The sequence below is a fragment of the Coregonus lavaretus genome, assembly GCF_964263955.1.
Source record: "Coregonus lavaretus genome assembly, chromosome: 7".
In the NCBI taxonomy this organism is placed as follows: domain Eukaryota; kingdom Metazoa; phylum Chordata; class Actinopteri; order Salmoniformes; family Salmonidae; genus Coregonus; species Coregonus lavaretus.
This window is the reverse complement of record NC_139994.1, coordinates 57661056-57683602: the sequence shown is the minus strand read 5'-3', so window position 1 is coordinate 57683602 and position 22547 is coordinate 57661056. Positions and strand designations below refer to the sequence as shown.

The following is a 22547-nucleotide window of genomic DNA, read 5'->3' as shown; positions in this document are numbered from 1 at the left end:
ACGCATCAGATGGTAGAGGAGGATTCTCTCAATTTGTTACTAGATTCTGCTCAAATGTGCCTCTGCCAAAGCAAAGATTCTGTTTTGCCATGCATGCAATAGTGTAGTCACAGGAGAAACATATTATAACAGGTTAACTTTCTGTATTGACTTTTCAAAGTACTTTAATATGTTTTGAGGATTTTTCCCAAAGTTTAGAATGCACCTTTACTTCTGTGTCAACAGGAAACATATTGAGTATACAGTATACAGGTAACTGCCAAAACAAAGGAAACACCAACATAAAGTGTCTTAATAGGGCGTTGGGCCTAGTCATGCGGGGGTCAGCTGTTTGTTCACCCGCCCGCAACTGCTAATAATAATAATATAATAATAATATGCCATTTAGCAGACGCTTTTATCCAAAGCGACTTACAGTCATGCGTGCATAATTTTTTTTTGTGTATGGGTGGTCCCGGGGATCGAACCCACTACCCTGGCGTTACAAGCGCCGTGCTCTACCAGCTGAGCTACAGAAAACCCATCCGCAACCGCCCCACTACACAGTATATGATAAAGTGAAACTTTGAGGCCCGCACCCGACCTTAGCGCGCAAATACAACATTTTTGACAGGCCTTTTTGGATAGGCCAATGTTTCTGCTTATAATTTCCAACATTTTGGTAGGCTGTTTGTTAGTAATTAGATACATGCAGCTTCTCTTCTGTCAATACTTGTTGCCCTAGAAGACTAAGTAAACTCTTGGTCATCAGTGCAACATTTCCAAATGACATCAGTTTGACCGGTTTTAAGGACATTAGAAGCTGTTCAAACGACCCAACATGTTTTTGGATGCAGTTCGGCTTGGATGCATATTTTATGCATATACTATCAGCTTTTATGATGCTGATAAAGATAGCACTTTGAATGCGCGGTTAGGGACCGTCTGTAATTCTGTCATGATGCTAAAATAAATAAATAATATTTCTCCACTCCTGTTCCAGAGTCAAAATTTACATTTGGTGTAGCCTATAATTTTACTGCAAGAAATGCTTAATTCTGCAGGGGTTAATACTATATTAAGCTATGTGAGAGGTTATGGACCTACAGTCAGTGTCCAGATTTTAGTTAGGCTACTATTCCATTTAACCCATCTGAACCGTCCAGTTCCCTTGATATGACATTTTTCCCTGTGATTTTACTTTAGAATTTCTATAGCACCTCACAATCATCATACATAATATAGCCGGCACTGCTATCATCCTCTTTTGCCAAATCTTTCCCAAACATTACACTACTGTTCTGGCCCTCCCTTCTCTCTATTTCAAAGCTTTTCTCTTATTGAATTAAACACAGACATTGTCCTTTTTGTCTCAGTGGATCGACATTAACAAGTTCCTAAAATCATTTGGCAAATGGTGTGTATTTGGCGTGCTACAGTTATGCCCTAAAGCTAACGTCAGATAAAAATAATGAAAGAATAACCTCAATGTAGCCTACAGATATGAATTGCACAAGAATTTATGCATTTTTAATACATTGTTTTCTCTTTATTCTACCCATTTATGGATTTTAATGCATCTCTTTATTCACAATATTCCATGACCCTAAACCTGCCCGCCCCGCAGATATAACCGCGGGGACTGCGGGTTATGAGTCAACCCCGCGCATTACTAGTTGCTTCGACAAGAAATTCCATACTTTTGGTGTTTTGTTGATGGTGGTGGAAAACACTCTCCAGCGCCGCCCCAGAATCTCCCATAAGTGTCCAATTGAGTTGAGATCTGGTGACTAAGATGGCCATGGTATATGGTCTACATCGTTTTCATGCTCATCAAACCATTCAGTGACCACTCGTGCCATTTGGATGGGGGCATTGTCATCCTATGGGGGCATCGCCATGGTAGCCAAAAATCAGCAAGACAAAGGAGCTGATCGTGGACTACAGGAAACGGAGGGCCGAACGCCCTCATTCACATCGACGGGGCTGTAGAGGAGCGGGTCGAGAACTTCAAAGTTGCTCTGTGTCCACATCACTAAGGATCTATCATGGTCCACACATACCAACACAGTCGTGAAGACAACGCCTTTCCCCCCTCAGGAGGCTTTGAAAACATTTGGCATGGGCTCTCAGATCCTCAAAAGGTTCTACAGCTGCACCATTGAGAGCATCTTGACTGGCTGCATCACCGCTTGGTATGGAAACTACTTGGCATCCGACCGCAAGGCGCTACAGAGGGTAGTGCGTACGGGCCAGTATATCACTTGGGCCGAGCTCCCTGCCATCCAGTACCTCTATACCAGCCGGTATCAGAGGAAGGCCCTAAAAATTGTCAAAGACTCCAGCCACCCAAGTCATAGACTGTTCTCTCTGCTACCACACGGCAAGCTGTAATGATGCACCAAGTCTGGAACTAACAGGACATTGAACAGCTTCTACCCACAAGCCATAAAACTGCTAAATAGTAAGTTAAATAGTTAGCCAAATAGCTACCCGGACTATCAGCATTGACCCTTTTTGTACTAACTTTTTTTGACTCATCACATACGCTGCTGCTACTGTTTATTATCCATCCTGTTGCCTAGTTACTTTATTCCTAGTTATACTGTATGTACATACAGTGCCTTCAGAAAGTATTCATACCCCTTGACTTTTTCCACATTTTGTTGTGTTACAGCCTGAATTTACAATGGATTAAACTGAGAGTTTTTGTCACTGGCCTACACACAATACCCCATAATGTCAAAGTGTAATTATGTTTTTCGATTTTGTATTACCAATTAATTAAAAACGAAAAGCTGAAATGTCTTGAGTCAATAAGTATTCAAGCCCTTTGTTATGGCAAGCCTAAATGAGTTCAGGAGTAAATAATTGTGCAATAATAGTGTTTAACATGATTTTTAAATGACTACCCCATCTCTGTACCCCACACATACAATTATCAGTCGAGCAGTGAATTTCAAACACAGATTCAACCACAAAGACCTGAGAGGTTTTCCAATGCCTCGCAAAGAAGGGCACCTATTGGTAGATGGGGGAAGAACAAAAAAAAAGCAGACATTGATTCTCCCTTTGAGCATGGTGAAGAATTAATGACACTTTGGATGGTGTATCAATACACCCAGGCACGGGCATCCTTCCTAACTTAGATGCCGGAGAGGAAGGAAACCGCTCAGGGATTTCACCATGAGGCCAATGGTGACTTTAAAACAGTTACAGAGTTTAATAGCTGTGATAGTTTTCTTCTATGGATGAATCAACAACATTGTAGTTACTACACAATACTAACTTAATTGACAGACTGAAAAGAAGGAAGCCTGCACAGAATAAAAATATTCCAAAACATGCATCCTGTTTGCAACAAGGCACTAAAGTAATACTGCAAAAAATGTGGCAAAGCAATTAAGTAACTTTTTGTCCTGAATACAAAGTGTTATGTTTGGGGCAAATCCAATACAACACATTACTGAGTACCACTCTCCCCATATTTTCAAGCATAATGGTGGCTGCATCATGTTATGGGTATGCTTGTAATCGTTAAGGACTGGGAAGTTCAGAATGCAGCTAAGCACAGGCAAAATCCTAGAGGAAAACCTGGTTCAGTCTGCTTTCCACCAGACACTGGGAGATTAATTCACCTTTAAGCAGGACAATAACCTAAAACACAAGGCCAAATCTACACTAGATTTGCTTACCAAGAAGACAGTGAATGTTCCTGAGTGGCCGAGTTAAAGTTTTAACTTAAATCTGCTTGAAAATCTATGGCAAGACCTGAAAATGATCTTGCCATAGACAGAGCTTGAAGAATTTGACAGAGCTTGAAGAATTTTGAAAATAATAATGGGCAAATATTTGACTCACAGCTGTAATCACTGCCAAAGGTGCTTCTGCAAAGTATTGACTCGGGTGTGAATACTTATGCAAACAAGATATTTCTGTATTTCATTTTCAATACATTTGCTAAAAATTCTAAAAACATGTTTTCACTTTGTCATTTGTATTTGTATTTATTATGGATTCCCATTAGCTGCTGCCTTGGCAGCAGCTACTCTTCCTGGGGTCCAGAAAAATTAAGGCAGTTCATACAATTTAAAAAACATTACAATACATTCACAGATTTCACAACACACTGTGTGCCCTCAGGCCCCTACTGCACCACTACCACATATCTACAGTACAAAAATCCATGTGTACGTGTGTGTATAGTGCGTATGCTATCGTGTGTGTATATGCATGGGTCTGTGCCTATGTTTGTGTTGCTTCACAGTCCCCGCTGTTCCATAAGGTGTTTTTTATCTGTTTTTTAAATCTAACTTTACTACTTGCATCAGTTACCTGATGTGGAATAGAGTTCCATGTAGTCATTGCTCTATGTAGTACTGTGTGCCTCCCATAGTCTGTTCTGGACTTTGGGACTGTGAAGAGACCTCTGGTGGCATGTCTTGTGGGGTATGCATGGGTGACAGAGCTGTGCGCCAGTAGCTCAAACAGACAGCTCGGTGCACCCAACATGTCAACACCTCTCATAAACACAAGTAGTGATGAAGTCAATCTCTCCTCCACTTTGAGCCAGGAGAGATCGACATGCATATTATTAATATTAGCTCTCTGTGTACATCCAAGGGCCAGCCATGCTGCCCTGTTCTGAGCCAATTGCAATTTTCTTAAGTCCTTTTTTGTGGCACCTGACCACACGACTGAACAGTAGTCCAGGTGTGACAAAACTAGGGCCTGTAGGACCTGCCTTGTTGGGGTATTGGGGTATTGTGTGTAAATGGGTGAAAAAACAAATCTATTCAATCCATTTTGAATTCCGGCTTTAACACAACTAAATGTGAAATAAGTCAAGGGGTATGAATACTTTATGAAGGCACTGTATCTACCTCAATTACCTCATACCCCTGCACATCAACTTGGTACTGGTACCCCATATATATAGCCAAGCAGTGGATGCTTCTGAGGGGAGGACTGCTCATAATAATGGCTGGAACGGAGCACATGGAATGGCATTTTACACATGGAAACCATGTGTTTGATGTATTTGATACCATTCCACCAATTCCGCTCCAGCCATCACCACGAGCCCGTCCTCCCCAATTAAGGTGCCACCAACCTCCTGTGTAGTCAAGTTATCGTTACTCATTGTGTATTTATTATTACTTTTCTATTTTTTCTCTATTTTCTTTCTCTCTGCATTGTTGGAAAGGGCCCACAAGTAAGCATTTCAATGTTAGTCTACACCTGTCGTTTACGAATAATGTGAAGAATAACATTTTATTTTATTTGATAATGGCCAAAATAATGGCCTGCCCAACATCTTTATACATGACTCTAAGCATGATGGGATGTTAATTTCTTAATTAACTCAGGAACCACACCTGTGTGGAAGCACCTGCTTTCAATATACTTTGTATCCCACATTTACTCAAGTGTTTCCATTATTTTGGCAGTTACCTGTAAGTAGCCTTTTAAGTACTTCTTCAATGGGGAAACTCACTCCCATCACAGCTAAATAGTGAAACAGGGACATCTTGTGGACAATGAGGAGAAGAACAGAAAAGCCTGTTTGTAACTGAACTTACTCCGGAGGTGGATTTATGAAAATGACATCATTGAGGTATAAGCTAACAGGTGGCTTTTTCAAGCTCAATTCACAGCCAATTGAGCGGTGAAATGGTGTATTATATTAGGTGTGAGAGTGAATGGGCTGTCCACCCTCTCAGTAACTGGCAACTCAACTCCTGCAACCCATTTATCACTTCCTGTGGAATATAGTTGAACATAAAGCAAACAGAAACACAAAACCAGATGCTAAACAGAAAAAAGCATGCAAATGTATTTTTGTTCCTTTTGCACAAAGTAAAGATAGGACCTATCTTAACTTTGGGTTAGGGTTACACCCTGGATTTACTCTGGCCTATACATTCAGTAAACACATACAAGCACTCACATACATTGACACATCACACAATAAACAACACAACAGCATTCCCTCTTCTAGTCCCGTGTAGCTCAGTTGGTAGAGCATGGCGTTTGCAACGCCAGGGTTGTGGGTTCGATTTCCACAGGGGGCCAGTATGAAAAAAAATGTATGCACTCACTAACTGTAAGTCGCTCTGGATAAGAGCGTCTGCTAAATGACTAAAATGTTTAAAAAAATATCTCACCTTGGTATTGGCATCTTTCCTGGGATTTCCATTCAGCAGCTCTCCAGATTCTACTCTCCAGAGTCGTTTGCTCCACTCCTCCCTCTGGGGCAGCAGCATCATGGCCTCCGCTGCCAGGTACCTGTCTGGTGGGATCTGGCTCATGGGGGGTGGCAGAGCATTGGTGCTACCCAACGTGGCTGGTCCTGACCAGCTGTTAGTGGCCGGTGTTGCCTGGGACTCGGGCTCTCCACCTCGGCCCTTAGGCCACCTCTGCTTGACACTCATAGAGAACCAGCACTGACTGCTTCTGAAGGGGCCTCCTCCTGTTAGGTTCTGTTTCTGGTTCTTAGCCAGAGGGTACGGTGGTGGCGGGGGCTTGAACTGAAACTCCAGCCTGGGAGGAGGGCCACCGGATGGGCCGGTTAACAACGCTGGGCCCGGTAGAGATTCAGAAAGGGAATTTGTGCTGCCTGGATTAGGATGGACGTTTAGGCGGCCATTTTGATGAGCTAGTATTTGGGTGAGGTCTCCTTCGGCCTGGGGGTAATCCTCCCATGGACAGCTGGGGAGCTGGCCCCCAGGGTCGTTTCCGTGGGCGATGGGGAAATCCCTGTCCGCTCTCTCCTCAGGGGGGGAGGCATTTCCGATCCCGCTGTCTCCGTTGCTGCTGGCGCTGCCGTTCTTACCGGTGCTGCTGCCATTCTGTTGCGTGTGGAGGTGGTGGGCTGAGTCTCTGTCCAGCCTGGTTCTAAGCCTCTCCACTGCCTCCCCCATGTCACAGTATAAGACAGATACAAACTGGAGGACGGAGGGGGGAGTAAGGGGGAACTCCAGGCAGCCCTGGGTGTCTGGGTCAGGGGTGCAGTCGAAGCCGAAGCGCCCTGTGATGCCCAGGTGGTCACTGTGGTGACACAGCTCGGGGTCGATGAAGAAGACGTGGCAGGAGGTACTCAGGGGACCGTTCTGGCCAACGTGGCCGCCAGAGATGTGCGCAGTGGTGACCAGACAAAAAAAGCGCCTGTCCTCGGAACACACCACGCCCAGGACAAGGTTCTCGGCAGGGAAGGCGGCAAGGACGGCTCCTGTGTCATCACAGAGGCGGACGCAGTCGAACATGATCTTCATCATCACCAGCGTGTGGGTCTCCTGCTCTGTGCCCATAAGTCTGATACACCTGCGGATCACCTGTAGGCAGTCGTCCTCTGAGCCATGTCTGGACAAAGCCAAGATCAGTTCAGTGGAGCCCAGGTAGCCCACCACCATGGCTGTGTTCAGAATACTCCAGTCTGGATTCACATCATCCTCCTGGTCGTTGAAAACAGAGTCGCTGTCTGCCACTCTGGCGGTTTCCTCCTCAGACAGGAAGACAGGCTGGGTTTTGTAGTTCGAAGGTTGGATCCAGTGGGACATGTCAGGTTCCGACACAGGCCTTGGTTTAGCTGGGGTGGCGTTTACGGAGTTAGATGACGAGTTGCCAGAGTGGTCCGAAACAGTGCGAAAAACACCCCCCTTCTGAAAAAGCACCTTTCCCTCTGTTCTAGAAATCCTTAACTCCTCGTCACTGGAGGATAGGTCCACCAAGGGCCCGCTCCCGACAAGCACCACCAACCGTAAGGGGCCTTTACAGGTGCCAATCAACTGCACCACGGCCTCATGGGATGCCTTTGCCACGTCAGTTCCGTTGACGCTCACTATACGATCCCCCTGCTTCAGTCCCACCTGGTCTGCAGGGCTCCCCTCCAATATACCACTCAAGAGGCACGGGCCTTGTCCCGATAAGGTAAACCCGTATCCTACACGTCCTCGAACAACCTCAACCCCTCTGACTTCATGAGGAGAGGTCAGATCCAGACGCCTCCGCGCCCCTTCGGCCTGTCCCGGCATCCTCATCCTGAATGTGGCCGTTTTTTCAAATGCAGAGCGTGGGAACCGAATGTCACACTGGAGTGATATCTTTTTAGTGCCAACACTGAAGTGTTGTTGTCATCCTGTGTAAACACTAAAAGTAGACAAGAGAGAGAGATTTAAGCAAAGTGAGATACAGATAATGATTAGGCATAGGCCTACTGTAACAATATTTTAACAAACTGCAACACTTATCATGTGATAACATTATGTTAAACAACATATTGTTACACAATGTATAAACAAAATAGTAATGGTGATACAATGTGTTGAGCACAAAAAGCATGAAATGCTTTCCCCTTTATTTTAGAAACATTCACTTTAAAAAGATTGCATGATTTAATTCTGCTACAATAATGCTGCACACTATAACAATGTCCATATTTTTTGGACGAAAATATATGTATGGGTTGTTATAGTTTAACCAGACAAGCGTGGGCTGAAGAGACCATTTAGCCTCTTCCCAAGTGAGCGTGCAAATTAACCATCTACTCGCCATAGAGTAGACAGACAGCGCCAGCTGGCCCCCTTCTCAAGAACCGTTCAATCAATGCACGAGCTTTCAAGCGAGACGTTTGTTAATGAAACATGCTCGAGCGCCTTGATTTGGTTTCGTTTGACATCGTTTCTTTACCTCTCTTGGTTAAATGTTTACAAAACAGCACAATTGTTAGGCATTGTCCAGAAAAATACAACAAAACAAAAAATATCCTTTCTAAAATATTTCCTAATTTTAAATGTAAAGTAGTCTTCCACACTCGACGTCTAGATACAATGTTGCCAGTGCTGAGGCTGAAATTACCGTTTCAAAGCTTCATGAAGTCAGTTTAAAGGTTGCATACGCCCAACAGTCCAAACTAGTTACAAATCCACACGTGCGTAGTTTCCGTAACATAATAATTTATGTTTTCAAAAATTACCCTCCCATATTCTGGTATTCCATATGCCACGGGTGACAAACTCCACAGGCCTCCATTCATTGTTGGGGATTACAAAGCGTCTTTCAGAGTAACCATGACATCGTTTCCAGAGCACGTGATTTCTTTCGCCAATCCCGGTGTCTGACAGACTCAGTATTCAAATATTTGCGGCGATCCTATTGGTTCTGATCATCTGAAATTGATAGCCTAAATAAAAACATTGTTACTGATGTTGTTTAGGCTACATTTCAAACACATATCATTACCAACATGCACTAACTCACACTTTACTAAACATGACAAATAACTATGCAGATGTAGCATAAATGGCTATTAAATGCAACCACCACCCCACAATTAATAATGGACGTATAACAAGCTTATTAACTTGACAGGATGAATTTCACAGCTCAAGAGTTGATAATTTGTTGCATCCTGCCATGCCAGACTTGTAAAAAAAAACGGTGCATTATGGTCAAAATGCTGCAAGGTCGCAAGGGGAGTGAGTCACATGGTCCTATTACACATGTATAGTACACACCACAGTCAAATAGACACAGTGAAAGCTGAGAAGTTGTATGTATGTATAGGCCTACTAAAACCCTGTAGAAAAACCTTAGGCCTCATAAGATAGTGAAGTGATAGATAGTCATTTGAATCGAATAAGCAGGCTATTGTTTTTTTTTTGTATATTTTTTTGTATATGTTTTAACCGTTTTTAAAATGTAAAATGCAAAACCTATAGGTGGCAAAGCTACATTCAACTCCCTTCTATTTAACCCATGGTTTCCCATGAGACAGCACTTCAAGACAATGCTGTTTAAAGTGAGTAAATGGAACTGTCCTCTCAAATTACCCACAACAATAACCATTTCCTAGATTTGTCTAATTAGGATGTCTTGCACTTTCAATCACTCAATGTGGTCCAAAATGATGGTTTTAACAACAAATATTGTATATCCCTTCCCTCTGAATGAGGACTTTTTCAGTCAAGCCACTAGCTGCCATAGCAGATACATCACATACAGATAGATGTAGGATCTAAATTTTGAGCCAGTTTGCTACAGCAGGAAAATAATCCTGCAGCAACAGGAAATGTGAATTATGTGGATTATAATTCATGGACATTTTTTGAAGGGGTTTATATATTTTTCATAAGGGAAAATCAAGTCTGCAATTTCAAAGTAGAAATTCAGAAGCCTTTTTAAACTTACAATACAAGTTTAAAATGTCCTGCATCGCCGGAAAAGTTATCTTGCAACAGGGTGATCAAATTAAGATCCTACATCTGTAGTATGTTTTGTTACACATTATATGTTATCATTTCATATGATGTGTTATTGTATGAAGATCATATTACATTACATACACACAAAGTGTGAATACTGACTTTATGTAGGCTACATTATGGCAATATTTAGGATGAAAGGGAGACATGATTGTACCAGGAATAGTTGAAAGATAGACAAAAAATGACAACAGAACATATGTTTTTATTTCATTCATACATTTCAAACAAGTAGGCTATGCTAGTTGGAAGATGCATACACCATAGCAGGACACACGTTAGAAAAGCATTGATACAACACCAAATACCCACGCCTTTTGTTATTAAGATATAGAATTTGTGGACATACATTGTCTTTTGTCGATGTGAATAAGTACAGTATTTTCCTAGCTTGTAGATATCTCTCAAATCTGTCAATTAATGGTGAAACTTGTCTTAAAGCAGCCTCAGCCATACACTTCTGAACCCTCACCCTTTCACTCTCTCACAGCAACCACTAGACGGCCATGGTAGAAAGGACGATACCGGCCTCTCAGTACTGATGAGCAAGTTGCTTTTTTCCTCTCTCTGCCGGTGAGCATCCAGGTCAGGGGTAATGTTAGGGTGAGATTGGCATCATTTACTCTCAATCAGTTGTTAAAAAGTGCCATACATCAGGTGGAACATAGCCATATTATAGCATATAACACATAGCCATATAGCATATAACACATAGCCATATAGCATATAACACATAGTGACCACCACCAGGACGCAGTTTTGATACAGCTGCAACTTTTCGTAGCAGGTTAGGAGAACTTACGCAGCAGGTTAGGATAATTAATGTAGCAGGTTATTACCTCAACTAACCTGTGCACCCGCACATAGACTCTGTACTGGTACCCCCTGTATATAACCTCCCTGCTATTTTTTACTTATCTCTTTTTTACTTAACACTTATTTTTCTTAAAACTGCATTGTTGGTTAAGGGCTTGTAAGTAAGCATTTCACTGTAAGGTCTACTACACAAATACAATTTGATTTGATTTGATTTGAATTAGGTTAGGGAAAGGGTTAATGAAAATGCTCACCTAACCTGCTACGAAAAATCACTTGTATCGAAGCGCGTGTTTTTAGGGAGTCCTGACCACCACCACCCTCATTGACCCCTCACTCTGGACCCTTCATCCCTGGCCTGGCTCTTTGACCCCGGGCTGGGCAGCAGCGCCCCAGGCGGGCGTGGGGGCGGCGAGTGGCTGGATCATCTTCTCCAGCAGGTTCATCATGCGCTCCTGGAGCTGCAGGTTCTGCACCTGGAGGAAGTTCTGCTGGTGCATGACGCGGCGCACCTCGCGGCACGTCTCCTCCACCGCCCGGCTCACCTTCCGCTGCTCCTGCAGCATGGCCTCCATCACCTTCAGCTTCCGCCGCTTCAGAGACAGGTGCTGGTGCACCTTCTTCCTCTTGGCCGGCGCCGGGTGGGAACTGGACAGAAAGGGGTTTTGTTAGTCAAAGCAATGGTAATGATATAATTTATAGAGAGAGTTTATACAAGCGCTCAAGAGTTGTCATGGATATGTTTTTGATTCTGTATGTAGGGCCCTTTTCGCTCAAACTTGGTAAGTTGAGAACTACAAAATAATGTGAAATTAAAGTAAACTTGCTGTATGCTAATTACTCTCATGCTAATTAACTATCATCACAATACACTGTGATGTTTATCACTTAGGGAGCCTAAGTGATAAATCGCTTCTTAGCGATTTCGACGAAGGCCTCGGTGCTCCAGTATCAAACGTAACATCACTAACATCCAGAAAATATGTATTTTCAACATCCGGAGGTAAGCTTGGCTTCTTATATGGTGTTGAGTAAAGCTTAAACCATGTATTTAGATTGTAGGTAGGTAGTTGTAGTTAGGTATTGTAGGTAGTTTATTTAGGTAGTTATTGTAGGTTATTGTAGGTAATTATTGTAGGTAAGTATTGTATACGGCGGAGCCCGGCGAAGCACGAGGCTAGCTAACCCACTACCTGGACCAATAAAGCTAGCTAGCTAGCGGGTAGCTACTGGTAACTTTTAGCAACTGTGGATAGTTGTTTCCAATGTTATTTCACGCTTAAGAGTACCTGTAATTAAGCCAGCTAGCTACCTACCATTCAGCTGTTTTTCTAACCTCATTATCTGAGGCATTAACGTTAGATAGTTAGTGGCTACTGTACTTAATTACAGCTACTGATTGCAGAAGACAAATGTCTTCTTGTCTGCCACCCAGACAGCTGGCGTCGGGTAAGTTTGGCTTTATACATAGCTTGGGCTTTGTCGAGTAAGGCTTAAACTATGTATTTAGATTGTAGTTAGGTATTGTAGGTAGGCATCGTGGGCTGTTGTGGGTAGTTATTGTAGGTTAGCATTGTATTCGGCGGTGCCGGGTGTAGCACGAAGCTAGCTAGCTAGCTAACTCACCTCCTGGACTAGCTGGCGAGTAGCTATTAGCAACGGTAGCAACTAGATACAATATCCTTTTAGCCAGCTACATTTGCTCGCAGCGCCACCGTTTTTCAAACAAAGTCAACACAGCAGCCATTGCTAGCTAGCCAACACGACCAGCTAGCTGCACTGTAGCAGCTAACTACAATATATTTGTGCTAGCTAGCCAACGTTTAATTATTGCTGCGTTATGAAAGGAACTAGACACGGACACGAATTATCTGTTTAGTGTGTTAACACACTATTGGTAGTTTGTTGTAACCAAGTATTGGTGCTAAACTGTGTGTTATTGGATGCTAGCATGCTAGTTAGCTATGGCGTCATAGTTAGCTAGCTGAATAAAGTAAGTTGAGTCTATTCCTTGAAACATTGAACCGCTGTAGTTCACAACAATTCTAATTTCTAAAGTGGAAGTTGGGAGAGTATTTATTCGGGTGGTTCAGTGAAACAATTATAGTTTCTGAGGTGGAAGTTGGGTGAGTTATATTTGGGAGTTTTGGTGAGGGAGGCCCTCCTTTCCCAGATGTTTAGTTCATTTCATTCCGATCTCCTCTGCATTATTGTAGCCATTTGCTACAGCCTGTCAACTATGCCTCTGCCTATCCCTGTTCTCTCCTCTCCGCACAGGCTACACAAACGCCTCACACCGCGTGGCTGCTGCCTCTCTAACCTGGTGGTCCCTGCACGCACCCCACACCTGGAGTTCCAGGTCTCAGGCAGCCTCTGGAACTGCCGTTCTGCTGCCAACAAGGCTGACTTCATCCCAGCCTATGCTACCCTCCAGTCCCTCGACTTCCTGGCGCTGACGGAAACATGGATTACCACTGAAAACACTGCTACTCCTACTGCTCTCTCCTCGTCTGACCATGTGTTCTCGCATACCCCGAGAGCATCTGGTCAGAGGGGTGGTGGCACAGGAATCCTCATCTCTCCCAAGTGGACATTCTCAATTTTTCCCCTAACCCATCTGTCTATCTCCTCATTTGAATTCCATGCTGTCACAGTCACTAGCCCATTTAAGCTTAATATCCTTGTCATCTATCGCCCTCCAGGTTCCCTTGGAGAGTTCATCAATGAGCTTGACGCCTTGATAAGTTCCTTTCCTGAGGATGGCTCACCCCTCACAGTTTTGGGGGATTTCAACCTCCCTACGTCTACATTTGACTCATTTCTCTCTGCCTCCTTCTTTCCACTCCTCTCCTCTTTTGACCTCACCCTCTCACCGTCCCCCCCTACTCACAAGGCAGGCAATACGCTTGACCTCATCTTTACTAGATGCTGCTCTTCTACTAATCTCACTGCAACTCCCCTCCATGTCTCCGACCACTACTTTGTATCCTTTTCTCTCTCGCTCTCCTCCAACACTACTCACTCTGCCCCTACACAGATGGTAATGCGCCGCCGCAACCTTCGCTCTCTCTCTCCCACTACTCTCTCCTCTTCCATCCTATCATCTCTTCCCTCTCCTCAACCCTCCTCTCCTCCCTTTCTGCATCCTTTGACTCTCTGTGTCCCCTATCCTCCCCGCCGGCTCGGTCCTCCCCTCCAGCTCCGTGGCTTGATGACTCATTGCGAGCTCACAGAACAGAGCTCCGGGCAGCGGAGCGGAAATGGAAGAAAACTAAACTCCCTGCCGACCTGGCATCTTTTCACTCCCTCCTCTCTACATTTTCTTCATCTGTTTCTGCTGCTAAGGCCACTTTCTACCACTCTAAATTCCAAGCATCTGCCTCTAACCCTAGGAAGCTCTTTGCCACATTCTCCTCCCTGCTGAATCCCCCCCCCCCCCCCCTCTCTCTGTGTGGATGACTTCGTCAACCACTTTGAAAAGAAGGTTGACGACATCCGATCCTCGTTTGTTAAGTCTAATGACACTGCTGGTCCTGCTCACACTGCCCTACCCTATGCTTCTTTCTCCCCTCTCTCTCCAGATAAAATCTTGCGACTTGTGACTGCAGGCCGCCCAACAACCTGCCCGCTTGACCCCATCCCCTCCTCTCTTCTCCAGACCATCTCCGGTGACCTTCTCCCCTACCTCACCTCGCTGATCAACTCATCCTTGACCGCTGGCTATGTCCCTTCCGTCTTCAAGAGAGCGAGAGTTGCACCCCTTCTCAAAAAACCAACACTCGATCCCACTGATGTCAACAACTACAGACCAGTATCCCTTCTTTCTTTTCTTTCCAAAACTATTGAGCGTGCCGTCTTTAGCCAACTCTCTTGCTATCTCTCTCAGAATGACCTTCTTGATCCAAACCAGTCAGGTTTCAGGACTGGTCATTCAACTGAGACTGCTCTTCTCTGTGCCACGGAGGCTCTCCGCACTGCTAAAGCTAACTCTCTCTCCTCTGCTCTTGTCCTTCTAGACCTGTCTGCTGCCTTTGATACTGTGAACCATCAGATCCTCCTCTCCACCCTCTCCGAGCTGGGCATCTCCGGCGCGGCTCACTCCTGGATTGCGTCCTACCTGACCGGTCGCTCCTACCAAGTGGCATGGCGAGAAGCTGTCTCCGCACCACGTGCTCTCACCACTGGTGTCCCCCAGGGCTCAGTTCTAGGCCCTCTCCTATTCTCCCTATACACCAAGTCACTTGGCTCTGTCATATCCTCACATGGCCTCTCCTATCATTGCTACGCTGACGATACACAACTAATCTTCTCCTTTCCCCCTTCTGATAACCAGGTGGCGAATCGCATCTCTGCATGTCTGGCAGACATATCAGTATGGATGACGGATCACCACCTCAAGCTGAACCTTGGCAAGACGGAGCTGCTCTTCCTCCCGGGGAAGGACTGCCCGTTCCATGATCTCGCCATCACGGTTGACAACTCCGTTGTGTCCTCCTCCCAGAGTGCGAAGAGCCTTGGCGTGACCCTGGACAACACCCTGTCGTTCTCCGCTAACATCAAGGCGGTGACCCGATCCTGCAGGTTCATGCTCTACAACATTCGGAGAGTACGACCCTGCCTTACACAGGAAGCGGCACAGGTCCTAATCCAGGCACTTGTCATCTCCCGTCTGGATTACTGCAACTCGCTGTTGGCTGGGCTCCCTGCCTGTGCCATTAAACCCCTACAACTCATCCAGAATGCCGCAGCCCGTCTGGTGTTCAACCTTCCCAAGTTCTCTCACGTCACCCCGCTCCTCCGCACACTCCACTGGCTTCCAGTTGAAGCTCGCATCTGTTACAAGACCATGGTGCTTGCCTATGGAGCTGTGAGGGGATCGGCACCTCTGTACCTTCAGGCTCTGATCAGTCCCTACACCCAAACGAGGGCATTGCGTTCATCCACCTCTGGCCTGCTGGCTCCCCTTCCTCTGCGGAAGTATAGTTCCCGCTCAGCCCAGTCAAAACTGTTCGCTGCTCTGGCACCCCAATGGTGGAACAAGCTCCCTCACGATGCCAGGACAGCGGAGTCACTCACCACCTTCCGGAGACATTTGAAACCCCACCTCTTTAAGGAATACCTGGGATAGGATAAAGTAATCCTTCTAACCCCCGCCCCCCCCCCCCCCCTTAAAAAAAAAAAAAAAAAAAAAACATATTGTAAAGTGGTTATCCCACTGGCTATAGAGTGAATGCACCAATTTGTAAGTCGCTCTGGATAAGAGCGTCTGCTAAATGACGTAAATGTAATGTAAATGTTGTGGAGACTCTTTATCAGGCCGTACTAATGACAATAGACGACCCCTCCTGGCAAGGGTGGACAGTTTAGCTGAATAGCTCAGCTTGATAACCCCCCCCCCCCCCCCCTCTCTCTCTCTCTCTCTCTCTCTCTCTCTCTCTCTCAGGAGGTCTCCTCATCTCTCTCTCTCTCTCTCTCTCTCTCTCTCTCTCTCTCTCTCTCTCTCTCTCTCTCTCTCTCTCTCTCTCTCTCTCTCCTCATTTGAAGCCCAATATGTAAACATGGCCTTACTCAGGACAGGGAAGCCCGGAGTGCAGACTGCCAGAGCTCTCCCATCCATCCAGGTCCTCCCTCATCTCCATTTCGTCCGAGGAGCCTGTGTACTCCGGAAGGAAGCCCATGGGGAGGCCCTCTGCATGGGACATCGAGGCCTCCGTGGACGTGGAGGGGCCAGGAGACTGGAGCTCAAATGGGTTCATAGTCTCATTATCATCCGTCTTGGTGAGGAGCTTCTCTATTGCTTTGTAGTACGGCCAGTCGGGTGTCCCACCGCTCCCATTGGTTGTGCATTTCATTTTCCTGTCAAAGAAGGAGTTAAGGAGTTAAGGATGGTATATATTGGTTTGGGTCAAGACATAAGAAGTCTGGGTTTCTAGGTATCATAGCTGCCCTTACTGAGTTCTAGGTATGCAGGATGCTCTGACACCTGTGGAGTTAAATTCCAAAGTATCCTACTTCAGTTGGCCTACACTCTCTTTCTGGATATTAAAGTGCATTCATACAATACAAGTAGATACCTTTTTCAATCCAAACAAACAAAAAATGTATTTCTTACACTTGCCTGTACTGGAAAGACATGTTGGTGATTTTCATCTTGATCTCCTCCCGGTGGCGTTGTTCTCCCGTGAGCTCGAAGAACCTCTGGGCCATCTTCTCGTAGATCTTGGCGTTCCTCTTACATTTCTTCAGCTCGGCGACGTTCTGTTCCCATACATACAGGAGCCCCTTCATCTCGGCATCGGTCCAGTTTCGGGCCCTTCTGTGCTTCTCGCTGTGGCCCGGAATGAGGTAACTAAAACTGTCCTCGGCAGCCATTTTGAAAGCCCTCTCAAAAGCACTCTCTTCCTTTTTCGGTTTTGTAAACAAAAATAGGCCCCAAAAACGGTTTAGTTTGAAAGCCCTTCTCTGCTGTCTAGCATTATTTCCTATGCTGTCAGTGGAATGTGGTTGCAAACAGCCACACACTGCTCTGCCTGTGCTGTGCCCTTCCCCCGAGCTTAGCTGAAAGAGGACTCAAAATGGGGCCTTGGGCAGGAGAGGGATCCGGTTAAAAGCTTTTAAATGGAGGAAATCGTCACTGTGATGTCAAGTTGCCCTAGCAACTAGGAGGAGGCCCCTCTTTCTCCCTCCCTCCCCCTCTCTTAACCACTCCCTCTCTCTCACTTCCTCTCTCTCTCTCTCTTGCTCCAATTCCACAACAAAAAGCTTTTAGCTGAAAGGCAATGAGATATACCAGAGATTACAGGAAAAACAGATTTGAAATATGAGCCTCTGGGGAGGGAGGGAGTAAAGCAAGAGAGCAGGTGTAGTTTGTTTCCTTGGCAACAGGCCTTTGGACTGGGCAGTCTGCCAAGATGTTCCTGCATTTAAATGCTTTTAATAACAGACAGGGGCTGGCTTTTTCCAGCCAAAGTGGTAAAAACAGGAAGATATTAAGGAAAAGACACCTACATAAAAAAAAATCTAAAGCAACATACTTTGGCAGTGTGTGGATATTATTCTCAATGCACAATTAAATTATATGCAAATGATATGAAAGTGCAGGGGAAATCATTTTATTGAAATGGGTATGTACTGGGTAGTTGTAGACTACATTCAGGGGGGGGAGTCAGTGTATTCTAATCATCCAAGACAATGGGAGTCCTATTGGTAGGTCAGCTTATGCGTGGTCACTTGAACACCCTCCCCCACTCCTCACCACAATCTGGACCTTGGCCTGCAAGGGTGAGCTCAGCATGTTATCTCTCTCTCAAATCAATTCAAAGGGCTTTATTGGCATGGGAAACATAGGTTTAGATTTCCAAAGCAAGTTAAATAGATAATTAACAAAAGTGAAATAAACATTTAGAAATAAACAGTTAACATTACACTCACAAAAGTTTTTAAAGAATAGAGACATTTTAAACGTTATAGTCCCCTGTAGCTCAGTTGGTAGAGCATGGCGCTTGCAACGCCAGGGTTGTGTGTTCGTTTCCCACGGGGGGCCAGTATGAAAATGTATGCACTCACTAACTGTAAATCGCTCTGGATAAGAGCGTCTGCTAAATGACAATTTTTTTTTTTTTACAAATAAGTAGTAATTATAGTATGGCTATGTACAGTGTTGTAACAATGTGCAAATGGTTAAAGAACAAAAGGGCAAATAAATAAACATAAATATAGTTTGTATTTACAATGGTGTTTGTGCTTCACTGGTTGCCCTTTTCTTGTGGTAACAGTTCACAAATCTTGCTGCTGTGATGGCACACTTTTGTATTTCACCTAATAGATATGGGAGTTTATCAACATTTGATTTGTTTTCGAATTCTTTGTAGGTCTGTGTAATCTGAGGAAAGTGTGTGTCTCTAATATGGTCATATATTTGAAAGGTGGTTAGGAAGTGCAGCTCAGTTTCCACCTCATTTTGTGGCAGTGTGCACATAGCCCGTCTTCTCTCGAGAGCCAGGTCCGCCTATGGCGGCCTTTCTCAATAGCAAGGCTATGCTCACTGAGTCTGTACATAGTCAAAGTTTTCCTTAATTTGGGGTCAGTCACAGTATTCAGGTATTCTGCCACTGTGTACTCTCTGTTTAGGGCCAAATAGCATTCCAGTTTGCTCTGTTTTTTGGTTAATTCTTTCCAATGTGTCATGTAATTATCTTTTAGTTTTCTAATGATTTGGTTGGGTCTAATTTTGTTGCTGTCCTGGGGCTCTGTGGGGTCTGTTTGTGTTTGTGAACAGAGCCCCAGGACCAGCTTGCTTAGGGGACTCTTCTCCAGGTTCATCACTCTGTAGGTGATGGCTTTGTTATGGAAGGTTTGGGAATCGCATCCTTTTAGGCGATTGTAGAATTTCTGGATTTTGATCATTATTGGGTATCATCCTAATTCTGCTCTGCATGCATTATTTGGTGTTTTACGTTAGATACAGAGGATGTTTTTGCAGAATTCTGCATGCAGTCTCAATTTGGTGTTTGTCCCATTTTGTGAATTATTGGTTGGTGAGCAGATCCCAGACATCAAAGTTATATAACTGATTCAAGTATTTTTTGCCAGATGCTAATTAGGATGTTGAATTCTCTCTCTCTCTCTTTCTCGCTCTCAATTAAATTAATTTCAAAGTGGCTTTATTGGCATGAGAAACATATGTTTACATTGCCAAAGCAAGTGAAATAAACAATAAACAAAAGTGAGAATAAATTTAACATCAACAAAAACCGATTAGAAATTAACAGTAAACATTGCACTCAAAAAGGTTGAAAAAATATAGACATATCAAATGTTATATTATCAGTGTTTTAGCAATGTGCAAATAGTTGTAGTACGAATAGTGGGGGAAGATACAGTAAATAAACAGATACATATTGGTGGTATTTACAATGTCTCTCCCTCCCTCCCTTTCTCTCTCTCTCTTTCTCTCAGGTTCTCTCTCTAGCGGATTTAACTTCTTTATTAGAACAGACCTAATGTTGGAAACAAACATCATTATGTGGTCATCCAGAGTCACATTTATTTCCCAAGCTATAGCACACAATATTTTACATACAGGAGGTTTTTGGTCTGAGTTTGGTCTGCTTTGTGTTTTCATTTTTGCCATGGAACAAATATCGCAATACTGGTATCGTCCCGGGCCTACAAAACAGAGTGCACTGATGGATACGAGCCATTATACTGTAGTCAATGTTAGGTTTCAATGCTAGTTTACATTAAAACACTCTGTAGACAACATGAACATAATAGTGTCTGTTTGGATGATAGCCTACTGAGATCTCCAACATAGAGAACTGAATTCTTATCATTGTCTCATCTTGGAGTTCGCTTTTAAAGAGGGCTACATGTGAAAACACTCCCAAACAATCCCTAAATTTCCAAGAAGGGGCCTCATTGAAGTCGGAAGAGATTATAATGCCACTAATAGCCGGATCCATCTGTGACTTACCATCACTTTGTCTTTATTAGTGACCCTTTTCTGTCACTCTGTCTTAACACAGTTTTGCCCTTATTACACCTCGTGTTCCATCTGCTCCATAGAAAATGACAGACGTTCAATCATGCCATAACACTGGCAGCTTCTCACAATCCATCACTGCTGTCACTTACCTATGGAAAACCTCCATTATTGAAATGGACAGAGAACTAGAGGCTTATGTTAAGTCACTTACCAGACACCTTCATCCAAAGCAACTTACAGTAAATTGAGTGCATACATTTTTTTGTATGTGTTCCATGTGGGAGTTGAACCCATGATCGTTGCTAAGCACAAGCATTTCGCTACACCCGCTATAACATCTGCTAAACACGTGTATGTGACAAATACAATTTGATTTGATTTGATTTGATTTAAGCCACACAGGACCACAAAACATGACATATTGATGTCTGTCCTGAAGTGGCAAAAGATGGTAGAAGAACAAACCTTGCTTCAAATGTATTTCTAGATCTATACAGAACAAAAATATAAATGCAACATGTAAAGTGTTGGTCCCATGTTTCATGAGCTGACATAAAAGATCCCAGAAATGTTCTATATGCACAAAAAGCTTATTTATCTCAAATTTTGTGCACAAATTTGTTTACATCCCTGTTAGTGAGCATTTCTCCTTTGCCAAGATAATCCATCCACCTGACAGGTGTGGCATATCAAGAAGCTGATTAAACAGTATGATCATCACACAGGTGCACCTTGTGCTGTGGACAATAAAAGGCCACTCTAAAATGTGCAGTTTTGTCACACAACACAATGCCACAGATATCTCAAGTTTTGAGGAAGCGTGCAATTGGCATGCCGACTGCAGGAATGTCCACCAGAGCTGTTGCCAGAGAATTGAATGTTCATTTCTCTCCAACGTTGTTGTAGAGAATTTGGCAGTATGTCCAACCGGACAGCTGATGAAACTGAGGATAAAGCCCTTTTGTGGGTAAAAGGCTCCCCAGTGGGTGGGCCTGGCGCCCAAGTGGGTGGGCCTATGCCCTCCCATGCCCATCCATGGCTGCGCCCCTGCCCAGTCCTGTGAAATGTATAGATTAGGGCCTAATTAATTTATTTCAATTGACTGATTATATGAACTGTAACTCAGTCAAATTGTTGAAATTGTAAGGAGATGAGTCAAGTCAAATTGTTGCATGTTGCGTTTTTATTTTTGTTCAATATATATAATTACATAATTTGTAAAATTTTAAACTTGGATGTTTCAAGAGACCCCTCTTGGGGTTGTAAGGATTATGCTTCTAGTAGCTTGGTGGTGCCAGGGCTTTGTTCTCACTTGATTCGTCAAATTAACCCTGTACAATAATCAAAACGTGTTGTTATGTCATATTGGGAAAAAAGTCTGAAAAATTGAACTCCAAGACTTCCAACAATGGCAAACCTCATAGAATCCTTATGAATTTGGAGCATATTCCAACCATAGCCATTTCACAGACACAGACTATGTTAATCTACTTATACCTCTTGACCGTCTGCATGTCTGCAAATGTATTCAAGCAGCTCGAGCCTGTCAAATAGATCAAAACCTAATCAGAAATTGGACTTAATTGGCCAGAAATTGCACTTTGTGGCACAAAAGCCCTCTAATAACCGCACAGTGATATATAGCAACTGTCTGGTAGTCTACAGTGACTGCCATATGCCAGTAGGTGTGTTGGCTACTGTGCTACACATTTGCCTAGCAACTAAAAGAAGAGCAGAAATTCAACAGTCATTGTTTAATCTAATTGGCTACTCATGCTACTGTATATGGTTTGTCTCATTCCTTAAAGTGGACATAATCCAGACAACTAATCCAGAGCACAGACTAATCTAGAGATGAACTGTCCCTCATGGTTTCGCATGGTTAGACTGATGTAATAGACTGTGACTAATCTGGAGAAGAACCTTCGAACACTAATAGATTTACTTTATTCTTTGTAAAAAATAAAGAAAAATAAAAGAGAGAAAAAAATGGGGGGAATGAA

At 43.9% G+C, this 22547-nt stretch overlaps 2 protein-coding genes across 2 annotated transcripts in view; both read right to left on the bottom strand.

Annotated features, from left to right (window-relative positions):
• The window catches only part of LOC311132690 (regulator of G-protein signaling 12-like), a gene marked incomplete at its 3' end in the record, with an annotated part of 70225 nt that extends 62204 nt beyond the window's left edge, over nucleotides 1-8021 (bottom strand). Inside the window, exon 1 of the mRNA XM_084165958.1 lies at nucleotides 6147-8021. Within this exon, the coding sequence (XP_084022084.1) occupies nucleotides 6147-8018 (1872 nt within the window). The 5' untranslated portion in view covers nucleotides 8019-8021. The remainder of the gene's footprint in view (nucleotides 1-6146) is intronic.
• A 2406-nt stretch (nucleotides 8022-10427) lies between these two features.
• LOC311132276 (myb/SANT-like DNA-binding domain-containing protein 1) lies at nucleotides 10428-17429 on the bottom strand (the record flags this gene model as incomplete). Its single annotated transcript, XM_084165509.1, has 3 exons — nucleotides 10428-11705; nucleotides 16626-16913; nucleotides 17170-17429. 3 exons carry the CDS (start codon nucleotides 17427-17429, stop codon nucleotides 11405-11407), a joined length of 849 nt encoding a protein of 282 aa, XP_084021635.1. The 3' UTR covers nucleotides 10428-11404.
• Nucleotides 17430-22547: the final 5118 nt, after the last annotated feature.